This window comes from Rhinatrema bivittatum, chromosome 4 (genome assembly GCF_901001135.1).
Source record: "Rhinatrema bivittatum chromosome 4, aRhiBiv1.1, whole genome shotgun sequence".
Classification (NCBI taxonomy): domain Eukaryota; kingdom Metazoa; phylum Chordata; class Amphibia; order Gymnophiona; family Rhinatrematidae; genus Rhinatrema; species Rhinatrema bivittatum.
In genome coordinates this window covers 164,563,842-164,590,538 of record NC_042618.1, presented here as the reverse complement: position 1 = coordinate 164,590,538, position 26,697 = coordinate 164,563,842, and the positions used below count along the sequence as shown (strand labels likewise).

The 26,697-nt window shown below is 46.7% G+C and overlaps 1 protein-coding gene across 1 annotated transcript in view; it reads right to left on the bottom strand.

Moving 5' to 3' along the window:
- PGS1 (phosphatidylglycerophosphate synthase 1) overlaps nucleotides 1-25,864 on the bottom strand; it is a 118,088-nt gene extending 92,224 nt beyond the window's left edge. The window contains exon 1 of the mRNA XM_029599136.1: nucleotides 25,689-25,864. Within this exon, the coding sequence (XP_029454996.1) occupies nucleotides 25,689-25,798 (110 nt within the window). The 5' untranslated portion in view covers nucleotides 25,799-25,864. The remainder of the gene's footprint in view (nucleotides 1-25,688) is intronic.
- Between the last annotated feature and the right edge of the window lie 833 nt (nucleotides 25,865-26,697).

Below are 26,697 nucleotides of genomic sequence, written 5' to 3'. Positions count from 1 at the left end.
CGTGGTACCTTAGCGTTGTTGGAGCTCACCAATAAATTCAGGTACGGGTGACCCCAGTGCATCACAATGAATTGAAAGGCCTCATCTACCAACTCCCACTCTCCTGGGTCCAAGACCTGCTGCTGAGAAAGTTGGCCCTTACATTGTCCTTCCCAGCAATGTGGAAGGCTGGTATTTATTTATTTATTATTTACTATTTTTCTATACCGCCTTTCATGACAGGTATCACATCAAACCGGTTTACATTTAACAGGGTGTGCAATATACAGAGAACTCGAGCAACTATAACAAGTGCAAGGTTAACGGAAATGCAGTTACAATAAAACAGGGGAAGTACGCAACTGGAAGCGAAGGAGGAAGAAGAAAAGAAAGATTAACTGACAGCAAATTATTTACAGAGATGCAAAATGAATCCCAATGTAGAAGAATTGATATCGTGAATGAGATTGATGACATAGTGTTGGTGAATGGTTTCTATTTGAACCCATTGTTAACAAAGTGTTTGTGATGTCGGTAGCAGGGATCAGTCGAAGTCTGGATTGGCTTTTTTAAAAAGCCAAGTTTCCAGCCTTTTCCTGAAAGTCAGTAAGCACGTTTCCTGTTGCAGGTCGGCAGGGATGGAGTTCCATGAAGTTGGTCCTGCTGTTGAGAGCGCTCTTTCCTTGAGGGATTTATGTTGAAAGGTTTTTGCGTGTGGAACATGGAGTGATTCTTTAACTCCCTAATGGGTCTGGTGGAGGTGTGTTTTTTGAAAGGAATTTGTAAATTGAGCGGGACGTGTTGATGGATGACTTTGTAAATGGTGGTGATGGACTTGTACATGATTCTGTAGTGAATTGGTAACCAATGAAGGGCTTTGAGGATTGGGGTGATGTGGTCAAATCTCTTGGAGTTAGTCAGAATTCTGGCGGCTGTATTCTGCACTATCTGTAAAGGTTTGGTATGGGATGCAGGGTGACCTAGTAGAATAGAATTACAATAATCTAGTTTGGAGAAGATTATTGCTTGTAGAATTGTTCTGAAGTCCTGGGAGTGGAAGAGAGGCTTAATTCTTTTAAGGATATGTAATTTGTGGAAGCAATCCTTAGTAGTTTAATTGAATTATGTTTTAAATAATGTGCATTTTTCAGCTCTTTGACGTTTTGCTAAACTTTTTGGCAAGTGACATATAGATACATTTAATCACAAGGATCTAAATTACCAGGCTTTCCAATAGTTATTTTTTGTGGTTTTGTGGTCAGCCTTAAGAAAGGCTTGTATATTTATCTAAGTATCCAATGTTCCTAAAAGGATACAATTTTTGCATACACATTTCTTACATTAGTCTTTTAGTGCTGGTTCATTACAAAGACTGGCACATTTAACTAAGTATCCTATGTTTTCCAAAGGTTAAATTAATTGCTTGCACATCTTTTATAGTTATCTTTCAGTGTTGGTTCAGTGACCTTCCCTTGATGATTTTATACTCATCTGAGATTCTTGATTGTCCAAGGTAAATAGCTTTACATTAATTTGTTACTGTATAGTTATATAATACATTATTTATACAGAAAAAATATGTAACATCTACAGTTAATAAAAAAAATTTTTTATTTGAATATATGTCACCATTTTAGCAAAATTTTGTAGATAATTAATAATTTTTAAAAACTGTTTTTAGAATTTTTAGGATGATTGATTTTTTTGTTTGGTTTACATGTAGCCCCTGAGGCAGCGGCTGTTGAGCTGCGAAACTCGGCCTGAGTCGGGCATTTTTATGAATTCGTCTATACTTTAATAAATATTTGGAAAAGATCAAGGCATCTATTCTTTTTTTGTTTACCTGACGAATATTACAAGATATCCATTTTTGCTAACAGTAGGGGGAGTGGGGGGGGGGAGGGGGGCTTCACGGGTCAACAGGAAAGGATTAAAATTATTAATAGCTGATTGGGAGTTGGTGGATATTTGGTGCCTCATACATCCCGCTGAGCAGAATTATACCTTTTTTTCACAAGCCCATAAAGTTTACTCCCAGACTGATTTTTTTTTTTCAGGTGGATAAAGCCCTGGTGAACAGGATGGGGGAAATGGAGACTGAATCCATAACATGGTCAGATCATGCGGCTGTGTGGCTGACATTACAGGGGTTGGGAGGTCAATCTGGGGACAGATATTGAAGGCTTAATGAAAGTTTATTGGATGACCAGGACTTTAGTGAGCTACTGAGATGTGAGACAAAGAATTGTCTTACAGATAATGAGAATGGGGAAGTGTCTGCTGGGGTACTTTGGGATTATTTCAAGGCAGTAGCTAGGGATAAATACATTACCAGAACATCTTATGTAAAGAAGAAAATGGGGAGGACAAAAGGAAAATTAGTTCTTACCTGATAATTTTCGTTCCTGTAGTACCACGGATCAGTCCAGACCATGGGTTAAGCCCCCGTTCCAGCAGGTGGAGACAGACCAGAATTCTGAGGCTAGCCCATATAAGGACAGAACCTACCCAGGAACCCTCAGTATAACTATTGTCAAAGCAGAAAGGTATAAGATCAAGCAAGTACCAGGTTAAATAACAAATATAATTTAAAACGAGATAAACATTGAAAGAACTGTGTGACTAAAACGCTCTTGTATAACTACCCCTGATCATCGCAAAGATGCTTCCGGTGCCTGAACAGTAAATCCCAGAAGATGATGCAGGAGACAAAATAGAGAAAAAAACCTGTAAGAAGGGAAAAAAACACAAAAAACTAGAACAAGTCGAGCGGGCAGAATAAGAACGGGCGGGTGTCTGGACTGATCCGTGGTACTACAGGAACGAAAATTATCAGGTAAGAACTAATTTTCCTTTCCCTGTACGTACCCGGATCAGTCCAGACCATGGGATGTCCCAAAGCTTCCCTATAGAGGGTGGGACCCAGACAGTCCCGCTCGAAGAACCTGTCGACCAAAGAAACCAAAGGCTGGAGCCTGAACATTGAGTCGGTAGTGACGAGCAAAAGTATGAAGAGACTTCCAAGTAGCCGCCCTACATATTTCTTGTGGCGACACAGAGTGAGACTCCGCCCAAGAAGTCACTTGAGAACGTAAAGAATGAGCTTTAAGGCCTTCTGGAACTGGACGGTCCTTGCAAATGTAGGCTGAAGAAATTGCCTCCTTCAACCAACGAGCAATCGTAGCCTTAGAGGCTTGCTTCCCCCTGTTGGGACCACTCCACAGAACGAAAAGATGATCGGAAACTCGAAAATCATTAGTGATCTCAAGATAATGCAACAAGTCTCGCTTGACGTCAAGACGAAGGAGATCACTATTACCAGAAGCCGCTAGATCCTCTGGTGAAAAAGCAGGGAGTTCAATGGACTGGTTAATATGAAAAGATGAGACAACCTTAGGTAAGAAAGAAGGTACGGTCCTTAGGGAAACGCCCGAGTCCGAAAACCGTAAGAAGGGGTCCCTACAAGAAAGAGCTTGAAGCCCAGACACTCTCCTGGCGGAGGAGATCGCAACCAGGAAAACAGTCTTGAGAGTCAAGTCTTTGAAAGTGGCACGACGAAGGGGCTCAAACGGAGCCGTACAGAGAGCTCGAAGCATAAAATTCAAATTCCACGAAGGACAAATAGACCGAACAGGAGGCTTTAGATGCTTAGTGCCTCTAAGAAAACGCACGACATCCGGATGAGAGGCGACCGGCCGACCCTCAATGGTGCCCAGGAGAGAACCAAGGGCAGAAACCTGAATGTGCAGAGAGCTAACTGAAAGACCTTTGGAGAGACAACGCTGAAGAAAAGAAAGTAAAACCGCACCAGAAGGCGAGCGAGACGAAACACCCAACTCATCACAAACATTCTCAAAAACCTTCCAGACTCTCACATAAGTAAGAGAAGTTGATTGTTTGCGGGCCCTAAGAAGGGTAGCAATAACTTCATTTTTATAACCTCTGCGCCTTAAACGTCTCCATTCGAAAGCCATGCCGCTAGACAGAAGTGATCCGCCTGGTCGGAAAATACGGGACCCTGTCGCAGAAGATGGGGCAGATGACCGAGACGAAGAGGTCTGCCTGCCAAGAGATTCACCAGATCCGTGAACCATGGCCGTCAGGGCCACTCGGGAGCCATGAGAATGACCGGACTGTGATGGAGTTCTATTCTCCGAAGAACCTTCCCCACTAACGGTCACGGAGGGAACACATAGAGAAGGACGTCAGAGGGCCAGGGAAGAACCAGCGTGTCCACCTCTTCTGAACAATGCTCCCTCCATCGGCTGAAGAACCGGGGAGCCTTGGCGTTGGCTAGAGTCGCCATGAAGTCCAGGTGAGGGGGACCTCACCTGTGCACGATTAAGTCCATCGCCTCGAATGACAGCTCCCACTCGCCGGGGTCGAGATATTGAAGACTGAGAAAGTCGGCTTGAATATTCTCTTTGCCTGCTATGTGGGAAGCTGCCAGGCAATCCAAGTGCTTCTCGGCCCAAAGAAAAAGCTTGCTGGTCTCTAACGCCATTAGACGACTGAGTTCCCCCCTGTCGATTTATGTAAGCTACCGTGGTGGAATTGTCTGATAGAACTCAGACAGCTTTGTGACGGATCAGAGGAAGAAAGAACTTGAGGGCTAGTAAAACCGCTCAGGCTTCTAGACGATTGATGTGCCATCGAGATTGGGAAAGGGACCAGAACCCTTGCGTCGTTTGAGATTGACAGACTGCTCCCCATCCGGAGAGACTGGCATCTGTCATTACTATGACCCAAGAGGGAGTCAAAAGAGGTATTCCCCTGAGAAGATGGGCCGGGGAAAACCACCATTGAATGCTGGCGATGGTAGAGTCGGAGAGAGGAAGAATCTCCTGATACTGTTCGGATACCGGCTTCCAACGGGACAATAATGCTTTCTGTAAAGGACGCATATGAGCAAATGCCCAGGGGACGAGATCGATCGTGGATGCCATGGTCCCTAGAATCTGGAGATAATCCCACGCCGTGGGAAGAGGGAGAGAAACAAATATGTTCAACTGATCTATCCGATTGATTGTCCTCTAGTCTGAAAGAAAAACCTTCCCGATCCGAGTGTTGAAAAGAGCGCCTAAGAATTCCAGCTCTTGCGAGGGCTGAAGGGAGCTTTTGGAGAAATTGATTATCCAACCGAGAGATGTGAGAAGTGCCAAAACTCTGTCCACTGCGAGCGTACAGAGAAAGACAGATTTGGCCCTTATCAACCAATCGTCCAGATAAGGATGGACCAAAATCCCTTCCCGGCGAAGAGCCGCTGCAACAACTACCATGATCTTGGTAAATGTGCGGGGAGCAGTAGCGAGACCGAATGGGAGAGCCCGAAACTGAAAGTGTTGACCTAGGATCTGAAAACGAAGGAATTTCTGATGTTCCTGACGAATGGGGATGTGAAAATAAGCCTCTTTCAGATCTAGGGAAGCCAGAAATTCCCCGGGATGAACCACTGCAATTACCGCCCGCAGGGTTTCCATTTTGAAACGGGGAACCCTGAGGGCCTGATTGACCCTTTTGAGATCCAGAATGGGACGGAAAGAATCGTCCTTTTTGGGAACAACGAAGTAAATTGAATATTGGCCGGCACCCCTTTCGTGTACCGGAACTTGAATGATTGCCCCCAGTTCCTGAAGATTCAACAGGGTGTGGCAAACTGCCAGTCGCTTGGAATGGCCGCAAGGGGAAACTATGTAGAGATCCGGAAGGTGTCTGGCAAAATCTAATGCGTAACCATGCTTTATCACATCAAGGACCCAGAGGTCGGAAGTTATTTTGGCCCACTCCTCGAGAAACATGGAAAGACGCCCACCTAAGTTTCGAGAGGAGGAATGGACCGGCCGGATCTCATTGGGGAGCTGACTTAGAGGTGGTGGGCTGCTGAGGGCCATCTCGGAAACCTCGATGGCCGCGAAAGGAATGGGACCAAGACCGTGACCTGGATATCCCAGCCCTGGGAAAAGATCCACGGGCTCTGTTAACATAACGGCGATTCCCCCTAAAGCGAGAACGAGTCGGAAAGAAGGACTTTGACTGTTTGGGACGGTCCTCTGGCAGCTTATGAACCTTGTTTTCCCCAAGGACTGAATAAGCTGTTCTAGGTCCTCACTAAAAAGCAACTTACCCTTAAAAGGGAGATTGCCCAACCGAGCCTTAGAAGAAGCATCAGCAGACCAATTGCGCAACCAGAGAAGACGTCTGGCAGATACCGCAGAAACCATAGCTTTAGCCCGAAGCAAATCATATAGTGCATCCGCACCAAATGCAATGGCACCCTCCAAACGTTCAAGCTTGCTCAGCCTCTGCAGACAGGAGGTCCTGGGTGCTGAGTAATTGTTGCATCCACCTAAGACTTGCCCGCTGCATGAGACTGCTGCAAATTGTCGCCCGGACACCAAGAGCTAAGACCTCAAAAATACATTTTAAGTAAAATTCAAGTTTATGGTCCTGTACATCCCGTAATGCTGTGGCACCCACCACCGGGATGGTAGTGTGCTTTGTCACCACGGTGACAGAAGAATCCACTTTGGGAATTTTTAACATGTCCAGGCAGTCCTCAGGGAGTGGGTAAAGTTTATCCATAGCTCTCCCAACGCGGAGACCCGTCTCCGGAGATTCCCATTCCCTGAGGAGGAGCAAGCGATGCATAGGATGAAAAGGGAAAGTACGCGGTAAGGCCCTAAGTCCCGCCAGGACCAGGTCTGCGTTTGGCGTCATCGCTGCAGCCACAGAATCATCTGGGGGGGGCATCAATTCCCAGTTCTTCAAGAACGAAGGGAATAAGAGGCTCCAACTCTTCCTGCCGGAATAAACGGAGAACACGCGGATCATCACCCTCTAAGGGGGGGGGGGGGGAAGAGTGGAATCATCCCCAACATCAGGCGGGTCCAAAGCAGGCGGGGGAGGAGGGTCCGCCGCGGGAGGGGGGGCTCCAGGGACTAAGCGAACCCTAACAGGGCCCTGAGGGTCCGAACCAACCTCGGGGGAAGGCCTAGGAAAATTAGGAGGAATTGGAGTGAGGGGAACAACAGGGGGGGTCCACCTCCCTTTGCAGACTGGCCAGATAAGACTCATGCATTAAAAGAATAAATTCTGAAGAAAAACGGGCCCGGGCCGAATTTTTTGCGGGGGGGGGGGGGGGGGGGTGAGGTGAGGGGGGTCAGAGCCAGCACCCCGGGAGCGAACCGGGCTCAAATCGGGGGTAAACGCAAAGGAATTGAGTCTCCTCTGCCCCCGGAGAAGCAGGAAGAGAAGGATCTGAAAAATTCAAAATGGCCGCCGCAGCCGCGCGGTCCCGGGACTGAAAACAGCTTTGCAGCACGTCAGGGAGTCCTTCCCCAGGGTTGAATTGAAGGCGATTCAAAAGAGGAGCCTTCACCCCCAGAAAGGCACCTGGAACAAACACCTTCCCGGGAGAGTCGGGAGGCCGACTCTCCACAGGCAACACAGCAAAGTGGCCGGGGCATGAGGAGGGAGCAGCGATGTAATTACAAATAGCTGAGCTGGGAGCCCCAGAGGAGGAAGGCGGGAGATTGAACCCCGCTCTCTCCTCACAAAAATCAATAAACTGTTTTTTGGGGGTTTTTTTAAGAAACATTATAGAAAAAAAGGTCTCTGTGAAATTTTTTTTAAAAAAAGAGACAATATATTTTGAAACACAGAGTCAGGGGAATGAAACTCGTCCCTGAAAGCACAACCGAGGAATGGACATCTCGGGGCACAGCAGCAGGTAAGTGGGGAGAGGGACTGACACCACCAGTATCACCGGGAAGGGAACCTAGGCTGATAAATATCATGGGGCAAAGCCCCCCTAGGAACCCCAAGAGCGAGGGAGACAAAAATGTCTACCCTAAACATTTGGGCTGGTTGTTGTGATTGTACCCTAAACATAGAACATCAGAGAAAAAAATTCAGTTTTGAAAATATTTATTTATTCTTTTCTTTTTTTTTTTTTAAGAAAGCAAACTATAAAGGTACTTGCATGAGCTTGCCCTTAAGAAAGTAGAAAGAACCCAGAAGGCAAGCTAAACGGAACCAAGGGTGAGGTGTTCCACCTGCTGGAGACAGACGAATACTGAGGGTTCCTGGGTAGGTTCTGTCCTTATATGGGCTAGCCTCAGAATTCTGGTCTGTCTCCACCGCTGGAACGGGGGCTTAACCCATGGTCTGGACTGATCCGGATACGTACAGGGAAAGTGGATTTGCTAGAATGGATAGATAAATTGGAGGTCCAACATAAAAGGTGTGCGGGTGCTCAGATTGGGACACAGTTGGTGAAGCTGAGGGATTTACATGTGGGGGAGATTGTTTTTCAACTAGAAAGGGAGAAACAGGAATTCTTTGAAGGGGATAATAAAGCTAGCAGATTACTGGCAAGGAGGCTTAAAAATACGGCAACATAGAATCAGATTCTTAAAATTAAAGATAGAACTGGTAAGATGGTGTCCGATAGTGAGAGTATAAGAGCTCAATTCTTACAGTTCTATCAGGAGTTATACCTCCAACAGAAGGATATATGGTAAGTCCACTAATGATGATTATTTAGGAGAAATTCCTTTGCCCAGAGTAGATCTTGCTCAACAGGAACGGCTTAAATAAATATCAGATTTTGAAGTTGCTCAAGTGATTAAAGAACTGAAACTGGGCAAGTCTCAGGGACTAGATAGGTTTTCAACGGGGTTTTACAGGCAGCTGAGCTCGGCTGCTGTGAGACCTATGACTTTCAATAATTTATTGATTGGCTCTATAGCAGATGACGCTAATAGAGCTGGAATTACAGTACTGGCAAAGCCAGGGAGGGATGCAACTTTGTGTGGGTCTTTCCGGCCCATCTCACTTATCAATTTGGATTTAAAAATCTTGGTCAAAATTTTAGCCAAATGATTAAGTGGAATGGTGAGTACATTGATACATCCAGACCAAACCGGTTTCATATCCGGTAGACTTGCAGTTGACAACGTGAGGAGGGTGATAAATCTAATATGGTGGGCACAGAAATCATAGATCCCTCTGGCTTTGTTCACAGTCCATGCTGAAAAGGCATTTGACTTGATACATTGAGACTATTTGTTTTCAGTATAAGAGAAATTGGGATTGGGTAGAAAATTTTCCAATTTGTTAAGAAAGCTGTATAGTAACCCCAGCATTATCATAAAGGTCAATGGGGGGAATTAGAGGGTCTTTCCTATAGAAAGAGACACTGGGAAAGTGGTTGCCCACTTTCCCAGTTACTTTCTGCGCTGTACTTGGAACTCTTGGCAGCTAAAATTAGAAATTCTAAGACCATACATGGGCTAAGGGTGGAGGATCAGGAATATAAACTTTCCATATTTGCAGATGATGACATTTTTAAAGTAGCTCATCCTGAGACCTCATTGTCTTCTCTTGTGAAGAACTGACGAGGTTTGAAAGTGTCTCTGGCTACCAGTTGAATGTGGACAAATCTGAGTTGCAATGGAGCATGTGTAGCAGAGAAAGTGGAGGTTCTCTTTTAAAATCATGACCTTAGGGGTAAATTATTTAGGGGTGAAGTTTGGCATTAAACTAGATAGCCTCTTTGCTATGAATTATGAAGGTGTATGGGAAAAAGATCCTAGAGGATCTACAAAGGTGGGAACGAGACAACTTGGCTGGGCAGAATTTCTGCTGTAAAAATGAATATACTACCTAGGATCAGCTACTTATTTCAAACCCTGCCAGTCTATGTCCCTGATGCATGCATCACCTTATGGCAACAAAATCTTCCATTTTATTTGGAAGAAAAGACTGCCTAGGGTAAGCAGTAAGGTAATGTATTTGCCTAAGGATACGGGTGGGATAGTTGCTCCCTGTTTACTGTGGTATTATGTGGCTTCACAGACCAGAACAATACTCGACTGGCATAAGAGTGGGGAGGAGAAGAGGTAGGTAGCCCTGCAAAAATCCTTGCTGCATGGTACTTCACCGGATACGATGGTGTGGTTACCAGCTACAGCACATATGCTGCCGGGTTCCCTTCCCCCAACTATAGCTCTCACATTAAAAGTTTGGGACAGGTGGAAGAGTTGTCTGGTGAGAGATAGGAGATCTATGAAAATATTTCCTATCTTTTTGAATAAGAACTTTATTTCAGGATGCTCCTTAACATTAGCCAATCAATGGAAAGAGAAAGTGTGTTGGAGACTTGAACATATTTGGAACGGTAAGCAACCAAAGGACTTTCAGGTGATGCAAGACTTTAACCTGATACCCTCAGACTATTATTTTTATCATCAGGTGTGTCATTTTCTTACACAGAGGGAAGTAAGGGAGGCCCTTAGTCAAGCGCAATTCCTTTTCAAGGGATTTTGCAATAAGGTGCAGTGGGTGACCAGGGGAGATCTCAAGAATTTATAGTATGTTAATTAGGGATCTTAAACTGTCCCCTTCGCAAATTGTGGGCTGGGAGAAGGATTTGAAATGTATATTGGGGGAGAAAAGAGATGGTATTTATGTTTTGTCCACGCCAAAAAAATTAAATTTCGGCTTTGATAGTTGAAAATAGCTAAAAAGATACTTTATCAGTGGTACCTTACTCCAGCTAGATTGCATAAGCTATATCCTAGCTTGGGAGATTCATGCTGGCGGGGGTGTGGTATGATTGGAACCCTTCTACATATGTGGTGGGATAGCCTGAACATAATTCTTTTTTGGGGTTCTGTGGTACAGCTGATGTTCGATATTGTGGGAGAACGGATATCTAAGAACCCTTTTTTTCTTTTAAATATTCCCTTCACAGAACTTGTTAATGCTGTTGCCTTTTTCTCTCAACAAATATTAGCAGCAAGGGGTGAAAATTGCACATTTTTGGAGGAAGGCCTCCACACCTCCCTTACAAAGAGTGATTCAAAGGTTGGCTAAGGTTTATTATTTGAATAAGTTAACCATGGTTAAGCAGAAACACTTGGGTAAATTTGAAAAATTGTTGCACCATTATATCCTTTGCCAAACTAAGATGTAAACCTGCTGGGGGGCAGGGGGAGAAAGTGGGAGACTAGTGGGAGTCTTCAGGGAATTTAACTAGTTTGAGATGGGGGGGGGATGGGGGAAGAGGGGTGGTTATGGGTTATGACATTATTTTGCATTGTATTACCTGTCATACTATTTTTTTTCTTTTGTCTATTACGAGGATTGAGATGTGTCTGTTGCTTTTATGTAGGATTCTGCTGTATTTAGAGAAGTAGGGGTTTGTAAAGTGGGACACGAATTTGGGGGGAAAAAAAGCAAGTTTGCTTACCTTAAACAGTGTTTCCGTAGATAGCAGGATGAATTAGCCATGCTGTCATGGGAATGTCCGTCAGGCGTAGAGAGGCAGAGCTTGTCAAAGCTGTAACAGAGCTTAGCTCTGTTCGGCTGGTGTGTTCCCGTGCAGGAAGACAGATTCTCCTCAGTCTGTAGAATAGCAGGAAAGCATTAACATGCGCAGGTGCTGCTGTCCAGGGAGGCGTGTGGGTCAGCATGGCTAATTCATCCTGCTATCTACGGAAACACTGTTTATGGTAAGCAAACTTGCATTTTCCTGTTGATAGCAAGGCTGAATTAGCCATGCTGTCATGGGAGTCCCAAGCTCCCGGGTGCGCGAGGGTCTGTGTACTGTTGCAATACTTGCTCAAGCGTAATCCAGAGTCATGGGCAGCCCACTTGGAAAGTCTACGAGATGAAATGCTGTAACACTGCTCTCTTCCCCAATTTGGCGTCTTCAGATGTCTGCTGGTCCAGACAGTAATGAGATGAAAAGGTGTGGAGAGACGACCATGTGGCAGTTTTGAGGATGTCAATAGGCGGTACGTGCTGTAGATGGGCCACCAAGGTGGAGACAGCTCGCAGTTGATGAACATTCGGTTTATGTCGGAGCGGAATGTTTCGCTTGTCGTAGCAGAACTGGATGCATTGGAAAATCCAGCTGGAAATGGTTCGCTTCGCCACTAGTAAGCCAGGGGCATTCGTGTTAAAAGAGACAAAAAGCTGTGATGCTCAAGCCTCCAAATGGGTTCGACGTTTGAAGTAGGCTAATGCTCTCTTACAGTCTAGTGTGTGCAACAGCCTCTCTCTGTCATTCTGGTGGGGTTTTGGAAAAAACGTCGGGAGTTCAATGGACTGATTAAGGTGGAAGGCTGAAACCACCTTCGGCAGGAAGGAGGGATGAGTTTGGAGTACCACCTTATGGTGGTAAAACTGGAGGTACGGAGAATAGTGTACTAGCGCTTGTAGTTCACTGACACATCGTGCTGAAGTCACTGCTACAAGAACTACCTTGCACATGAGGTATTTTATGTGAGCTGACTCCATGGGCTCAAATGATGGCATCATTAGCTGCTCCAAAACGAGATTGAGATCCCAGGCCACCGGCAGTTTAGCCATCGGGGGTCGAAGATAACAGAGTCCTCTAATGAATCTGGTGACCAGAGAGTGGCTAGAGATTGGGTGACCTTGATGTGGCTTGTGGTAGGCCGCAATGGCACTGAGGTGGACTAACTGAAACTGTCGCCAGTCCCGCTGTATACAATGTGTGCAGGTAGTCCAGTAGGGTTTCCAGTGAGCAACCGAATGGGTTGAAGCAGTGATCTACGCACCAGGTAGAGTATCGCCTCCACTTCAACTGGTAATTGCGTCTTGTAGATGGTTTTCTGGCGGCAAGGAGGATCTCGAGCGCAGTGGGAGATTCCTTGTTCACTCAGTAGTGACTGTTCAATCTCCATGCCGTTAGGTGCAGAGTCCTGCATCGGGTGCCGAAGGGAGCCCTCCTCTTAGGATAGGAGGTCGTTCCTGTAGTTTAGTGGAAGGGGAGCTTTGACTGACAATTGTAGGAGATAAGCGTACCAGGCTTGTCTGGGTCACGCTGGAGCGATCAGGATTAAATCTGCGGCGTCCTGCATGCACTTCTGAAGTGTGTGAGTAAGGAGTGGAATCGGGGGAAAGGCATACAGCAGTCCTTCCGACCAAGGGAGTAGAAAGGCATCTTGCGCTGTGTGGAGAGGACTGGAAAACACTGAGCAGTACCGTGGCACCTTCCTGTTCTGCTCCGTGACGAAGAGGTCCATAGTCTGAATTCTCCAGTGGGCGAAGACGTCGTCAGCCACCTCTTGGTGTAACGACTACTTGTGAGGGTGGCATATTCGGCTCAAATCTGTCCGCTCAATTGTCTATTCTCAATAGGTACGTTGCTTGTAGAAGGATTGAATGGCGGGCTCACCATTCCAGGATGGTGATTGCCTCCCTGCAAAGGTTCCATGAACTGGACCCTCCTTGCTTATGTAGAACATGGCTACTTGATTGTCCATGTATACCATAACCCTTTTTCCTTGTACATGAGTGACAAATTTCTGAAGGGCATTTCTGATGGCCCTGAGCTCCAGGAGGTTGATTTGATAAGATGGTCCCTTCGCGAACAATCACGCTTGCATTTGCAGGTGGTCCAGATGGGCACCCCATCCCTTATGTGAAGCGTCTGTTGTGAGGACTGCATTGTGGGGCAGTGGACAGAACAGCATTCCCCTGGAGAGCGTTTGGATCTTTAGCCACCAATCTAAATCCCTGGCCATCTCCCGAGTTAGGGAGACTATCCCAGATAGCAGCTGACGATATTGCGACCATTGTGTAGACTGGTATGGGGGACTGTGTGAATGGCCACTGCTACATGATCCAAGACAGTGAGGATCTGATGGGCCGATGGTCTTGCGATGGAACGAAGCTCCTTTGTCAATCGTCTGAGTGCTAACTTCCGATCCTGGGGAAGGTAGGCCCTGCCCTGGGATGTGCTGAGTTGAGCACCAATACAACGTAGGTTTTGGGATGGTCGGAGGCTCGATTTCTCGTAGTTTATGATCAGGCCTAATTCCAGGAGACAGGTGATGGTTTGGTGAAGGTGGGCGTGTAGGGTCTCCGGGTTCGAGGCTACTAGGAGCCAATCGTCGAGATAAGGAAACAGCTGTATCCCCAGTTTTCTGAGGTGGGCCACCACCTCTGTCATGCACTTTGTGAAGACTTGTGGAGCGGCCGAGAGGCCGAAGGGGAGAACCTTGTCTTGGTAGTGCTGGCCATTGAATTGGAAGCACAGTTATCGCCATGAAGAATGGTGCATTGGTATGTGTGTATAGGCATCCTTCAAGTCTAGTGAGCACATCCAATCATTGAGTTGGAGGAGAGGAAGAATGGTCTTGAGGGAGAACATCTTGAATTTTTCTCAGACAAGATATTTGTTCAGTTTGCGTAGGTCCAGTATTGAACGGAGACCTCCCGATTTCTTTGGTATTAGGAAGTAGGGGGAGTAAAACCCCGTATTCCAGAGTGATGTGGGTAGGACTTGGATTGCGTGCTGAAGTTGAAGAGTTGAGATTTCTTCCTCTAGCTGCAGATGATTGTTTCGTATTCCCGTGATGGGGACGAGGTTGGGTAGGGGGGTCTGGATGTAAAATGGAATTGGTAACCATGACATACTGTCTTCAAAACCCAACGATCGGTCGTGATTCGTGACCAGGCGCTGATGAAGGACGATATCCTGCCTCCTACTACTGTGGAGGGTGGTGGCCCCGCTGAGTTCAAAAAGATAGTGGGGCCTTTGGGTTGACAGGGGTTTGTTGGCCCTGTTGTCACTGGGCTCTGGGTCTACCTCATCGTTGCTGCTGTTATTGTGACTGCTGACGCTGTTGTTGTGGATAAGTGGGTGGGCGATAGGAAGGGTAGGTCCAATAAGGTCTCCGCTGATATGTTTGCTTGCAAAGAGGGGCGAAGTATCACCGAGGGAACCCAGCATGGGACGGCAAGTTAGTCAAAGATTGCACCTCCACACTTTGTTCCTTCAGCTGGGAGACCGTTTCTTGTAAGCAGCTGCCAAAAAGGTTATCTCCCTGACAAGGAAAATTGGGCTTTTTGTGAATGTCTTCCTGGCATGGCACTGGCTCGAAGCCATGCCAAGTGCCGTTCAGTGATTGCCGATGCCCTGGACGATATCTCAAAGGCTTCATATATGGTATGGAGATGGCGTATTCCCTCCTCCATATCTTGAATCGGTTGCAGTGGAGGAACCGACGAAGCCGCATCTGGCAGAAGACCTTTGACTAGTTGGAGGCAGACGTACAAGAATTGTACTATATAAAACTGGTATTGGAATATAACCTGGTTTTTTTCGCTCGCTGCATCACCAACTCTACCACAATAGAGACGTGTGGCAGTTGAGGTGATGTGTACAAAGTGGACTGTTACATGCGAAATGTTAAGTCCATTTTTCTGGAGGCTGGCGTCATGGTGAACGGTGTTTCCCAGGATTTCTCCAGGACTGCATCCAGCATGTGGTGGAATTGGAGGGCTGTTGGTTCTGCGGGAAGGTCGAAAATCTTTAAAATGCCTAAGGTTTCCGACCTTTGATCCGGCAACTTATGGGTCTCAATGTTAAGAGGGAATCCCACTTTGTCAATAAATTTTGGATAGGAAAGATCCTCCGGGGGGGGGGGGGGGGGGAAGAGTAGGGTTCCTCTGGAGGGTCAGAGCGGTATCCCGTGGACGACCCTGGTGATGAAGGTGAGGAAACCGGTTGCGGAGGCAACTTCGGTGAGGTTCAGGGGCAGGGAAAAAGGATCATCATATCCTTGCGACCGTCCTGAGATAAGTGAGGGCATCCTCGTTGACATGCAGGGGGAAGGCTTTCATGAGTGTGGTGGAGACATGTGAGGGCTGGTTGGGACCGGATGCGGGTAGGAGAACCCCATCTGGAGAGAGGAAAAGAACCCCATGAGGGCGGACGAAATCTGAGTGATAGCTTGCTGGCCCATATCTGGTATTGGGGGCGGTGGAGCCCGTGGTTGATCCCGTCTGTGATGGTGTGGAACAGCTGCTAGGAGAATGTCCGAATTGGGAGCCTGTGGGCATCGTTTCTGCGGGGCCACATCTTCTCGCATCCATGCCCTCTTACGCAGGGGTTCTTGCAGCAGCGTGGAGGAGCGACGTCATTGGGAAACTGAGGAAAGGTCAGAGTAAACCCAAATGGATGAAGAAAATAAGGAATCCTGGTAGGGGGAGCGAAATGATACATCCACCCATTCTTCCTCTGACCTGGGAGTTGACTGGCTTCTTGGGGTACGATTGTGACCGTGAAAGCGGAGTGTGATCAGAAGGAACATCACTATCCAGGTCCGGTCCTTCCTGAAGCCGCTGCAAGGGTGGAATCGCCCCGTGCGTTGTAGTTTTCTGCGTTGGACGCTTGGATGAGTTCGTCGACATTGATAGCCGCTCCGGTGTCGTTTGCATAGACGGATGTGCCAATGGCGAGTGCTTCGATGGATGCCTCGATGCTGTATGCTTTGATGGGTGCGCCGAAGTCTGCGTCAATGGGCGCGTCAGCGGCTGTGGAAGGCACGATGACATCTGTGTCGAGGGTGGCGCCAGTGGCGTCAATGCTTGCGCCAAGGATGCTTGCGTCAATGGATGCGAAGGCCCTGGCGTTAGTGGGTGTGCGCTTTTTGGGGTCAAAGGCCTCGAAGTAGACACAGATGCTTCTGAGGTTTGGTGATCACGTCGAGGCTTGTGTTGCGGATCCCGGTCCACATGTCGCGGTGAGTCGCGATGGTTTTTTTTATTTTTCCAGCCCTGTTTTTGATCCATGGGGGCCCAGAGAGGCTGCTCGTTTTTGCAAGCGGGCCTGTGGTGGTGCCGGTCCATTCTTCAATGGGCCTCTGATGGGGGGAGAGGGGCATAAGAGCCCTAAGCCACGAGCCTTAATTTTTCAATTTTTTGGGCTCGTTGTCTTTGGGCCCTAGGCGACATGCGGCCACAGTGTTTACATGTCGCCTGGTCGTGAGAAGGACCCAGACAAATGTAGCAGGCAGAGTGTCCATCCATTATGGACATTATCTTGCTAAAGCTACATGGCTTGCAGCCCGATGGTCGGGGCATACCTGCTCATGGGCTGCTGATTTTGCTGTTAAAACTGCGTGTGTAAATATTATTTTTATTTTGTTTGTCCAGCTAAGGAGAGAGAGAGACAGCCCCGTGTGTGTTCCCGAGCACGGAAAGGACAGACTGAGGAGAATCTGCCTTCCTGCGCGGGAACACACATAGGAAGGCAGCATGGCTGATTCATCCTGCTATCAACGGGAAAAGTTCTGTGATATGCTGGTTTTTGGAATGTTCAGCTTGTAGATGTATTGTTTTGTTTTGCTACAATAAACTTTCAATTAAAAAAAAAAAAAGATTCCGGATCCCAGATCTGAAACGATGGGAATTCTAAAAAATGTTTGTTCCATCGGAACCTACTGCTTTACCGTCACATGTGGTGCTAGATAAATCCTGGGAGTCCCCTTTTTCAGGGTAGCCGGTCTCTCATAAGACGGACCTTAAATTTTGCATGCAAAAATTGCCCCATTATGGAATGGTGCAATTTCCACATGCATCCATGGTCATACAGTCGGCCATGAAGCTATCCAAGAAATCCTGAATTCATTCAAACATGCCTCAGGAAAGGACAACAGAATCCTGGATGAATTTGGCCACAAAGTTTTTCAAAGTGCTATCCTGAATTTGAAAATTCAATAGCATCAATTCTATATCACTCAATACTTATATGAAGCTGTTTATTTCAGTGGGAGCAGATCACCAGGCACCTCCTCAGCCTTTAATAAAATTTAGAAGAGGGAGTGTGTCATTTGCTGTGGACCTTTTAAGAGGCCTTCAAGATTTCTTCACACACATCAGTAACTTCAATTGCGGCTCGCAGGATAGCTTTGCTCCGAGCCAGTTCTATCAGAGAGGACGTACATGAAAAAAACTGGCAGACTTGCCTTGCAAGGGAGACAACTTATTTAGGGATAAGCTTAGAGAGACAGTCTCACAGTTAAAAGAATAAAATGTGGTGGTTTTATCACTCGTTTCACCTTAGATTAACAATCCTGACCAAAAGCTACTATCCCCAGCACAAAAAAACCTATCAGAGGTGTCAGCATAGATCATACATGTCTTACAGACCACCGCCATACCAGCCACCTAGGCAGCAGGGACAACAGACCTAACCCAGGGGCCATCCAAGGAACCAACGGACACACAAGGAGCAGCAATGTCCCGCTCAAAAGCCATAGCAGAGTTTTTAAACAAAGTCAGCCACAGCTACCCTTACCGGTAGGGGGCAGAATATCCTATTTTCACCAGTCCCGGGAATCCATCACATCAGACCATTGGGTACTGAGTATAGTTCGCAATGGTTACCGACTAAACTTCAAACAAATCCCTTCAATCCCACACATGGGTATTCCATTTCAGGATCATATGCAAACTATACTTCTACAACAGGAGATGCACTCTTTGCTCCATCAGTAGGTGATTCATGCACTGCCTCAACATCAGCTAACAAGGGGTTTTATTCCCAATACATTCTCATCCTGAAAAGGATGAGAATTCTTTGACCGATTCTGGACCTTTTTTCCCTCAACAAGGGTACTCAGAGGGAGGAAGTCAAGAGGACATCTCTCAAGTCTATCCTGCCATTCCTCCAGCCCAATGATTGGATGTGTTCACTGGATCTTAAGAATGCGTACTCACACATCCCAATGCACCATTCTTCCTGGCATTACCTTTGTTTTCAGGTCAACGCACAACACTACCAATACAAGGTCCTCCATTTTGGCCTCTCATCTGCCCCGAGAGTCTTTACAAAATATCTGGCCGTAGCTGTGGCCCACTTGAGGAAGAGGGGAATAAAGGTTTCTCCCTACCTGGACGATTGGCTGTTTGCCTCCCAACAGTCTGCAACTCTCCTAGTGCACTTAGTCGAAATGATTCTCTGCCTGGAAAGCCTGGGCTTCAACATAAACTTTGAGAAGTCCAACCTTCAGCCAACATGGGTGCTGCAATTCATAGGGGCGAGGATAAACAGTTTTGTGCAAAGCCTTTCTTCCCACCGAAAGAGTCCAGGTATTTCACTCACTAGCTCTACAGCTATTGCAACAGTCACATTCCTCAGTACATCAAGTTCTCACCCTGTTGGGACACATGGTGGCAGCAATTTACATCGTTCCTCATACTTGCCTTCATATTCGACGTCTACAGCAGGGACTCAAATCCCAATGGTCCCAATATAGTCAACTGATATCCAAGAAGGTAGCTTTAACTTGGACCATAAAGACAGATGTAGACCGATGGTTGTCCCCGATCTTAACCAAGGGAACTCCATTTCGCACCCAGTTACATCAACTGACCTTGACAACGGATGAATCAACAAGGGGTTGGGGCACTAAAATACACTGGGCTTATGGTCCCTGGAAGAGAACTTCCAGATCAATTTGTTGGAGTTGAGGAAGATAAGAAATGCAATTCGCACGTTTTGCACCTCAGCTACAAGGAAAGCATGTAATGATTCACACGGACAACCAAGTGGCCATGTTTTACATAAACAAGGAAGGAGAGTCTAGTTCCAGATGCTGTGCAGTGAGGCAGTGCAGATTCTGGAATTCGCAGAAGCACAGTCGATAAACCTTACAGGGGTAGCAAACACAGAGGCTGACATGCTCAGCAGAGTCTTTCACCCTAATGAGTGGTCTCAGTCAAAACATGGCAATCAGTCTCTTTGCCACATGGGAAACCCATGCATGGACCTCTTTACAAAGGAAAGCAACAGGAAGCTGCGCCGCTTTTGCTCCATCTACTCAAGCCCAAGAAGATTCTCTCAGGATGCGTTCCTCATTCCCTGGATGGGAGACCTGTTCTACGCGTACCCTCTGATACCACTCATAGCTCAAATGGTAGAGAAATGCATCATGGACGAACCAGATCTAATTCTCATTGCTCCAGCTTGGCCAAGGCAGAGATGGTATGCCTATCTAGTTCAACTTTCCATTTATCCACCAGTTTCCTTGGGAAACCGTGCAGAACTACTGGCACAGGAAAGAGGCACTCTTCCACACCCAGTGTATTCCTCCCTGCAGCTGACAGCAAGGAGATTGAGAGGGAGGTGTTAGACCATCTCCAACTACTGAGAGGGATCCAAGACATTGTTTCAATTAGGAAGCCGTCGACAAGAAAGAATTACGCATTCAAATGGCAATGATACCTTTGCTGGTGCGAGGTAAAGGACATTGACCAGTTTTCTTGTACTCCTGAATTGCTCTTGGAGTATCTACATATGCTATTAAACAGGATTGGCAACATATGCTATTAACAAGACTGGGAACTTCTTCCATTCGAATACATTTAAGTGCAATAGCTGCCTATCACTTTCCATGGGATGGACTCTCCATTTCAACCCATCCCTTGGTATCACGATTCATGAGGGAACTTCTGAGAGTTCGACAACAGTCTCCAGTCCTCTCATCCTTTGTGATATAAATGTAGTATTCGAAAAGCATATGCTTCCACCATTCGACCCCTGGAAACTGCCTCTATGAAGTATTTAACTTGGAAAATAGTGTTTCTAGACTCAGGGACTTCAGCGAGACGGGTTAATGAGCTTCAAGCGCTGGTACACTATCCCCCATACCTGCAATTTCACCATGATAAAGTTACCTTGCGGACCCATCCATCCTTTTTACTAAAAAATTGTACAGCAGAGTTGCTTACCTGTAACAGGTGTTCTCCTAGAACAGCAGGATGTTAGTCCTCACACATGGGTTACATCATCAAATGGAGCCCCGCACAGAAAATGTTTGTCAAAGTTTCCAGAACTTTGACTAGGCACACTGAGCATGCCCAGCATGCCACTATCCACTTGTCCACACAAGGTGCCTTTTCAGTTTCGTAATATAGAATTACAATAAAAAATAAAATAAACAATAGGAGAAATCAAACTCTGCGGGGTGGTGGGCGGGTTTCATGAGGACTAACATCCTGCTGTCCCAAAAGAACACTCATTACAGGAATACAACTCTGCTTTCTCCTAGGACAAGCAGGATGGTAGTCCTCACACATGGGTGAATCCCTAACTACAGGATGTGCCCAAAGGCAAAACAACCAACAACCACCTAACACGTACCAATGAGCACAACAACAGTGGTGTTGGTAACAGAGGGGGAGACAGCCTGAACCTGAAAAAATGGGCCTTAGGCAGGATGAGTTGGATTTTACAGTTGAAAGATTCTGGAGGATTGACTGCCTGAAGCTACTGTCACGTTGGTCGTTCCTGTCCAGACAGTAATGTGAGGCGAAGGTATGGAGAGAGAGATCCATGTCGCCTCCTGCAGATCTCACGCATGGGGACTGCTCACAAGTGGGCCACCGAAGTTTCCATGGCCCTGTCAGATTGAGCCTTGACAATGCCCCCAAGCTGCAGTGCTGCTTGTGAATAGCAGAAAGAAATGCAATCCACAAGCCAGTGGGACAAGTTCTGCTTGGCCACCGGAACCCCCAATCTGTTTTTGTCAAAAGAACTGAAGAGTTGCGTGGATTGCCTGTGGCCTGCTGTCCTCTCCAGGTAGAAGGCAAAGGCCCTTTTGCAATCCAGGCTTTTCGCCTTGATGCGATTGAGGCTTGGGAAAAAAGATGGGCAGGACAATTGATTGGTTCAGATGGAAATCCATCACCACCTTTGGCAGGAATTTAGAATGTGTGAGCAACACCACCCTATCGTGAAAAAACTTCATGTACAACACCAAAGCCTGAAGTTCGCCGACTCTGCGTGCCGAAGTGACCAACAAGAAGACAACCTTCCAGGTTAGCTACTTCAGGTCACTGGAATGCAAAGGCTCAAAGGGAGCCTTCATAAATTGGGTCAGGACCACATTGAGGTCCCAGGAGTCAGCAGGGGGCCTCAGGGAAGGCTTCAGCTGAAGCAGACCCCAGATGAAGCGCCCAACGACAGGCTGCACAGACATGGGTGGGACATCCACCCCTCATGGTAAGGCCCAATAGCACTTAGATGGACTCTGACGGAGTTGGTCTTTAAGCCAACCTCCAAGAGATGCAGGAGGTAATCCAGAAGCTTTGCTGTGGAGAAAGAGAATGGATCCAAACCGTGAAGCTCACACCACATGGAGAATCTCCTCCACTTCAGGCCATAAGAGACTTTCCAGTGGAAGGCTTCCTGGACTCCAACAGGACCCAAGACACATCATCCGAGAGGTCCAGAGACTGCAGGGTCACCCTCTTAACATCCAAGCTGTGAGGGATAAGACCTGGAGGTTGGGATGGCGCAGCCTGCCCTGATCCTGCGTGATAAGAGTTGGGGAGGTTCCCAGGCTGATAGGATCCCGCAGGGAGAGATCCTGCAGAAGCGGGAACCAGATCTGTAGCGGCCAATAAAAAGCAACGAGAGTCATGGCTCCCCAGTTCTGCTGGAGCTTCAGGAGAGTCTTCGACACTAGTGGAAATGGCGGGTATGTATACAGGAGGCCCCTGCCCCAATGACGGGCAAAGGCATCCGATGCCGGCTTACCGTCCTCCCAGAAAAGGGAGCAGAACTGATGCACCTTCTTGTTCCAGGGGAAGCGAATAGATCCACGTCCTGGGTTCCAGAGTGATGGAAGATCCAAATCGGCAACCTCCAGCTTCAGGGACCACTCGTGTGGGCAGAAGGAGTGACTCAGGTCGCCACCATCACATTCTCCATACCCAGAAATACGTTGTTCGGAGAAGAATGCCCTGGGACAGAGCCCAAGACCAGATCTGGACCGCCTCTTGGCAGAGAAGGAATGATCTCGTGCCTCCCTGCTTGTTTAGTTATCGCATCACCACCTGATTGTTGGTCTGGGCAAGGACCATCTGTGTGGCCAGGCAATTTCAGAATGCCCAAAGAGCATACCGGATAGCTCAGAGCTCCAGGAAGTTTATCTGACACTGCGGTTCCTGCACCAACTGTCGGCCATGGGTGCGAAGACCTTCCACGTGGGCCCCCAAGTCCAGGGGGGAAGCATCTGTGGTGAGTACAACCTGAAAAGCTAGCCCTACCTCCAAGTTGGATCACGTCTCCCACCATGACAAGGAGTCCCAGAGTTACCCGTTTGCACACTCGAAGATTCTGGGTTGCCTGGCACCACTGAGGCCGCAAGTTCCATTGTGCTCTGCTCATGTGCAGACTAGCAAAGAGCGTGGCATAGACTGTTGCAGCTATGTGCCCCAACAGGCGCAGCATGCGGTGCGCTGAGACCTGGCAACTCAGAGACCGCTCCTGCTAGGGACACCAAGGTGAGCACTCTATCCTGGGGCAAAAATGCCCGAACCTGAACCATGTTGAACCTGGCACCAATAAAGTCCAGCTGCAGCAATGGGACCAGCTGAGACTTCGGGTAGTTGACCAGAAAATCTAAGGCCTCCGATACACAAATGGTGAAATGCGGGGATTGGAGTGTTCCCTGCCTGGTGGGGCTCTTGAGCCAGTCATCAGGTAGAGAAACACTTGCACTCGCATCCTCCTCAGGTATGCTCCTACCACCGCCAAGCACTCTGTGATGATGCGAGGAGCGAATGCCAGGCTGAAGGGCAATACCCGGTACTGAAAATAGTTCTCGCTCACCACAAATTAAAGATATTTCTGGTGGGCCCTGGAAATCTCGATGTGGGTGTAGGCATCCTTTAGATTGAGGGAGCAAAGCCAGTCCCCTCTCCACAAGAGAGGAATCAAGGAACCCAGCGAAACCATCTTGAACTTTTCCTGTTTTAGGAACTCGTTCAAAACCCTCCAGTCCAGAATGGGAATGAGGCTCCCTGTTCTCTTTGAAATCAGGAAATATCTGAAGTAGAAGCCACTGCCCCACTGCCATGGTGGGACGGGTTCAACTGTTCCAAAGGTACCAGTGGCACCAAGGGCATGGAAGGGCCCGACAGAGACTCAGGCAACGCTGGCCGCGGGGTCGACCTCGGAAGAGGGCAGAACAAACTCATGAAATGAGCTTTTACCTTGCCCCTAGTCTTTGGAACTCATTACCCCTTGCCTTGCTTCTAGAGAAAGATTATTCTAAAAACATTTCTTTTTACATGAGTTTTCACCAATAGCTTCTCTAAGTACATAAGTTGAATCCTCATTCTTATAAGCTATTCTTCCCCATCATACATGTAGAGAATGACTACTCAAAATTTCACAATATTTTTCATTAATATTTGTATTCATGTTTATATTACTAGCTTTCCTCTGTTATTGTGTTTGTTCTTTTCCTGTCTTTTTTTCAACATATTTAATTTTACTGACTGTAATTGTTTTAATTGAAATGCTTTTGTTTTATTGTTTTTATATTGTACATTGCTTTAATTTATATATATATATATATATATATATATATATATATATATATAGATAGATAGATAGATAGATATATAAGAAATGTAATTATTCCAAATTAAAACTAAAAAGGGAGAGGAGTATACACTAATGGCTGAAGGATGGTTAGGGGTTGAGCACTGGTGGGAGCTGGTAATGAAGGATCACTGGCATAAGGAGGAGAAAGAGTATGCTCCTGTATGCATATGAAAGAAAGTATGTGTGGAAAAAAATGCAGCAGTACCAAATACTACCAAGTATAGATAGTGTATCTAAAAGTACTAAAAAAAGTACGCAAACTAACACTATTTGAGATGATTTGATGTGAAACATTCTTGTTTATAATTTTTTTGAACTAAGGAGCCTCACTGGACTAGGCCATGAGGTCATAACATGGCCGGCCCAGCACAGCAGGGAAGAGTCGGGGGGGGGAGCAGGGCAGCCTTGTCATGGCATGAAGAGGACCTGCATGCACAGCAGCTTCCTCTTTCTTCTACTGCAGGCAGGGGAAATCCCCCACCCTCATTTAGCTGAGTTAGTTTGGTGGGGGGTTTTTTATCAGCTTAATGGGAGATGATACAAATCACTGGTTCGGCATGACAGTAGCAAAGCCAGTCAAATGTAGAATGACCTAACCTAGTCTAAGGCCTCACTGAATTAGGCCAGAGTAAGATGGCTTAATTTGAGCTGATTCAACTAAGAGCATGGCCAGTCAGTCTGGCAAGCTTGAGAACAGTAAACACAAGCAGAAAAGTAGCTGGGTCGGTTTGGTAGGCTGAACGCATAAAAGCATTTAAAACAAACTATGGCAAGCATAACCAGATAGGTCTGCCAGACCTATGCACTCCCCACCTTGGCCGAGTTGATCTAGCAGGTCAATGGCAGCCAGCTGCAAGTGACAATCTAGGTTGACCATTAATTTACAGAATATATATTGTAAGCCAAATCTTAGATAGTTAGGATGCATAAGATGAAATTGTACTTTAGATTATAAGCTGCGGCCAGAATTCTTCTACAAAGAGACTGCCTGCTGACTCGTTGTTGCATGCCCTGTTAAGCGTTGTGGGGATAGGGAAGGGTACAGGGTTAATAGGTAAGCAGTGCGGTGATGGACCTGGAATTACAGTGCACACGTTATGTGGGTTATATTCTGTACATTACTTAGTACACTTGCATTTAAATATAATACATTTTAATTTAAAAAAAAAATGTACGTGCGAGGGACAGGGGGAGAAAGAGTTCACACCCGGCCCCTCGCACAGTTCACCCCTGCCTGGTCCTCTCTCCCCTAGTTCTACCTCCTTTTTGCCTACAAATTAAATCCCGAGTTAACTTGTCATGCCTCTTCAACTTACTGGCTCCCCGCACATTTTTTATTATAGAAAGGCAAAAAGCCCACATATAGTAAGGCAGCCTCGCGTTCTTGTGTATGCTTCCCCTTCACCTCCATGCCAGGGGCTAGGCTACACCGTCCACTCGCAGCGAAAAGAGGGGAAGGCTGCGAGGCCCCATATTCTCCTCTCACCTCTTGCCGCGTTCCCGACCCCGAGAGAAGCGGCCAAGCACCGCCGCCAATCCCAGCCGCGGAAAAGCCTCAAGTAACCGCCGCCATAGCAGCGCTGACACCGCCATCATCACCGTCACCAGGGAGACGAAGCCCCGCCTCTTAACAAATCAAACTTTAATCAGCGCTGACATGGACAGTGACAGTTTCTGCCCCGTCCCGCTCGTATCGCATCAGCTTCGTTCCTTCCCTCCCTCAGTCCCTCCTCCTCTTTCAGTTCTTGCTGCAATTCTTATTATATTCTCTTCCTGAGGTAATAATGGCTTAGACTGTAAAGGTCATTGGTGAAACCTCACTGAGAACATCGTGTCCAATTCTGGAGGCCCTTCCTCAGAAAGGATATAGAGAGGATGCAAAGCTAACAAAATGGTGTGGAGTTTTCTCCCAAAAACTTAAGACATGAGACTGAAGGACCTAATTATGTATATCCTAGTGGAGAGATGGGATATGGCAGAGACATTCTAAAACCTCAATGATAGAAATCATACATTAGGAACAAACCTTTTTCAATAGAACTGAAGCTCTAAAATAAGAATTTATGGGTGTGGAGTAGCCTTAGGTAGGCCTGGGTGGGGGGCGCTTGAGTCCCTTCTCTTTTGGCTCAAGCCTTTCAACCTCCCACCCCCTTCTAGGCATGTGGCCATTCACCTAGAGCTGCCAACTGGCCTGAATTTTTCTGGATTGTACAGATTTTGGGGGTACTGTCCTAAAAAAGGAGAACTAAAATGTTCAGAAATGTCCTGAGTTTTAGCCCTTGTGCTGCAAATTAGCTTCTGATCCTCCCCTTCAATTATACAATATAGTTAGAGACCTTCATTTTCAGTTTTTATTTTATTTTTACTGTGAGTTTATCAGTGTTTATTACAACAAACAAAAATCGAGAAAATCAGTGTAAAGGTAGACATTTTTGCTACTGATTTTCTCCCTTATGTTTGTTGTGATAAACACTGATAAATTCCCACAAAAAAAA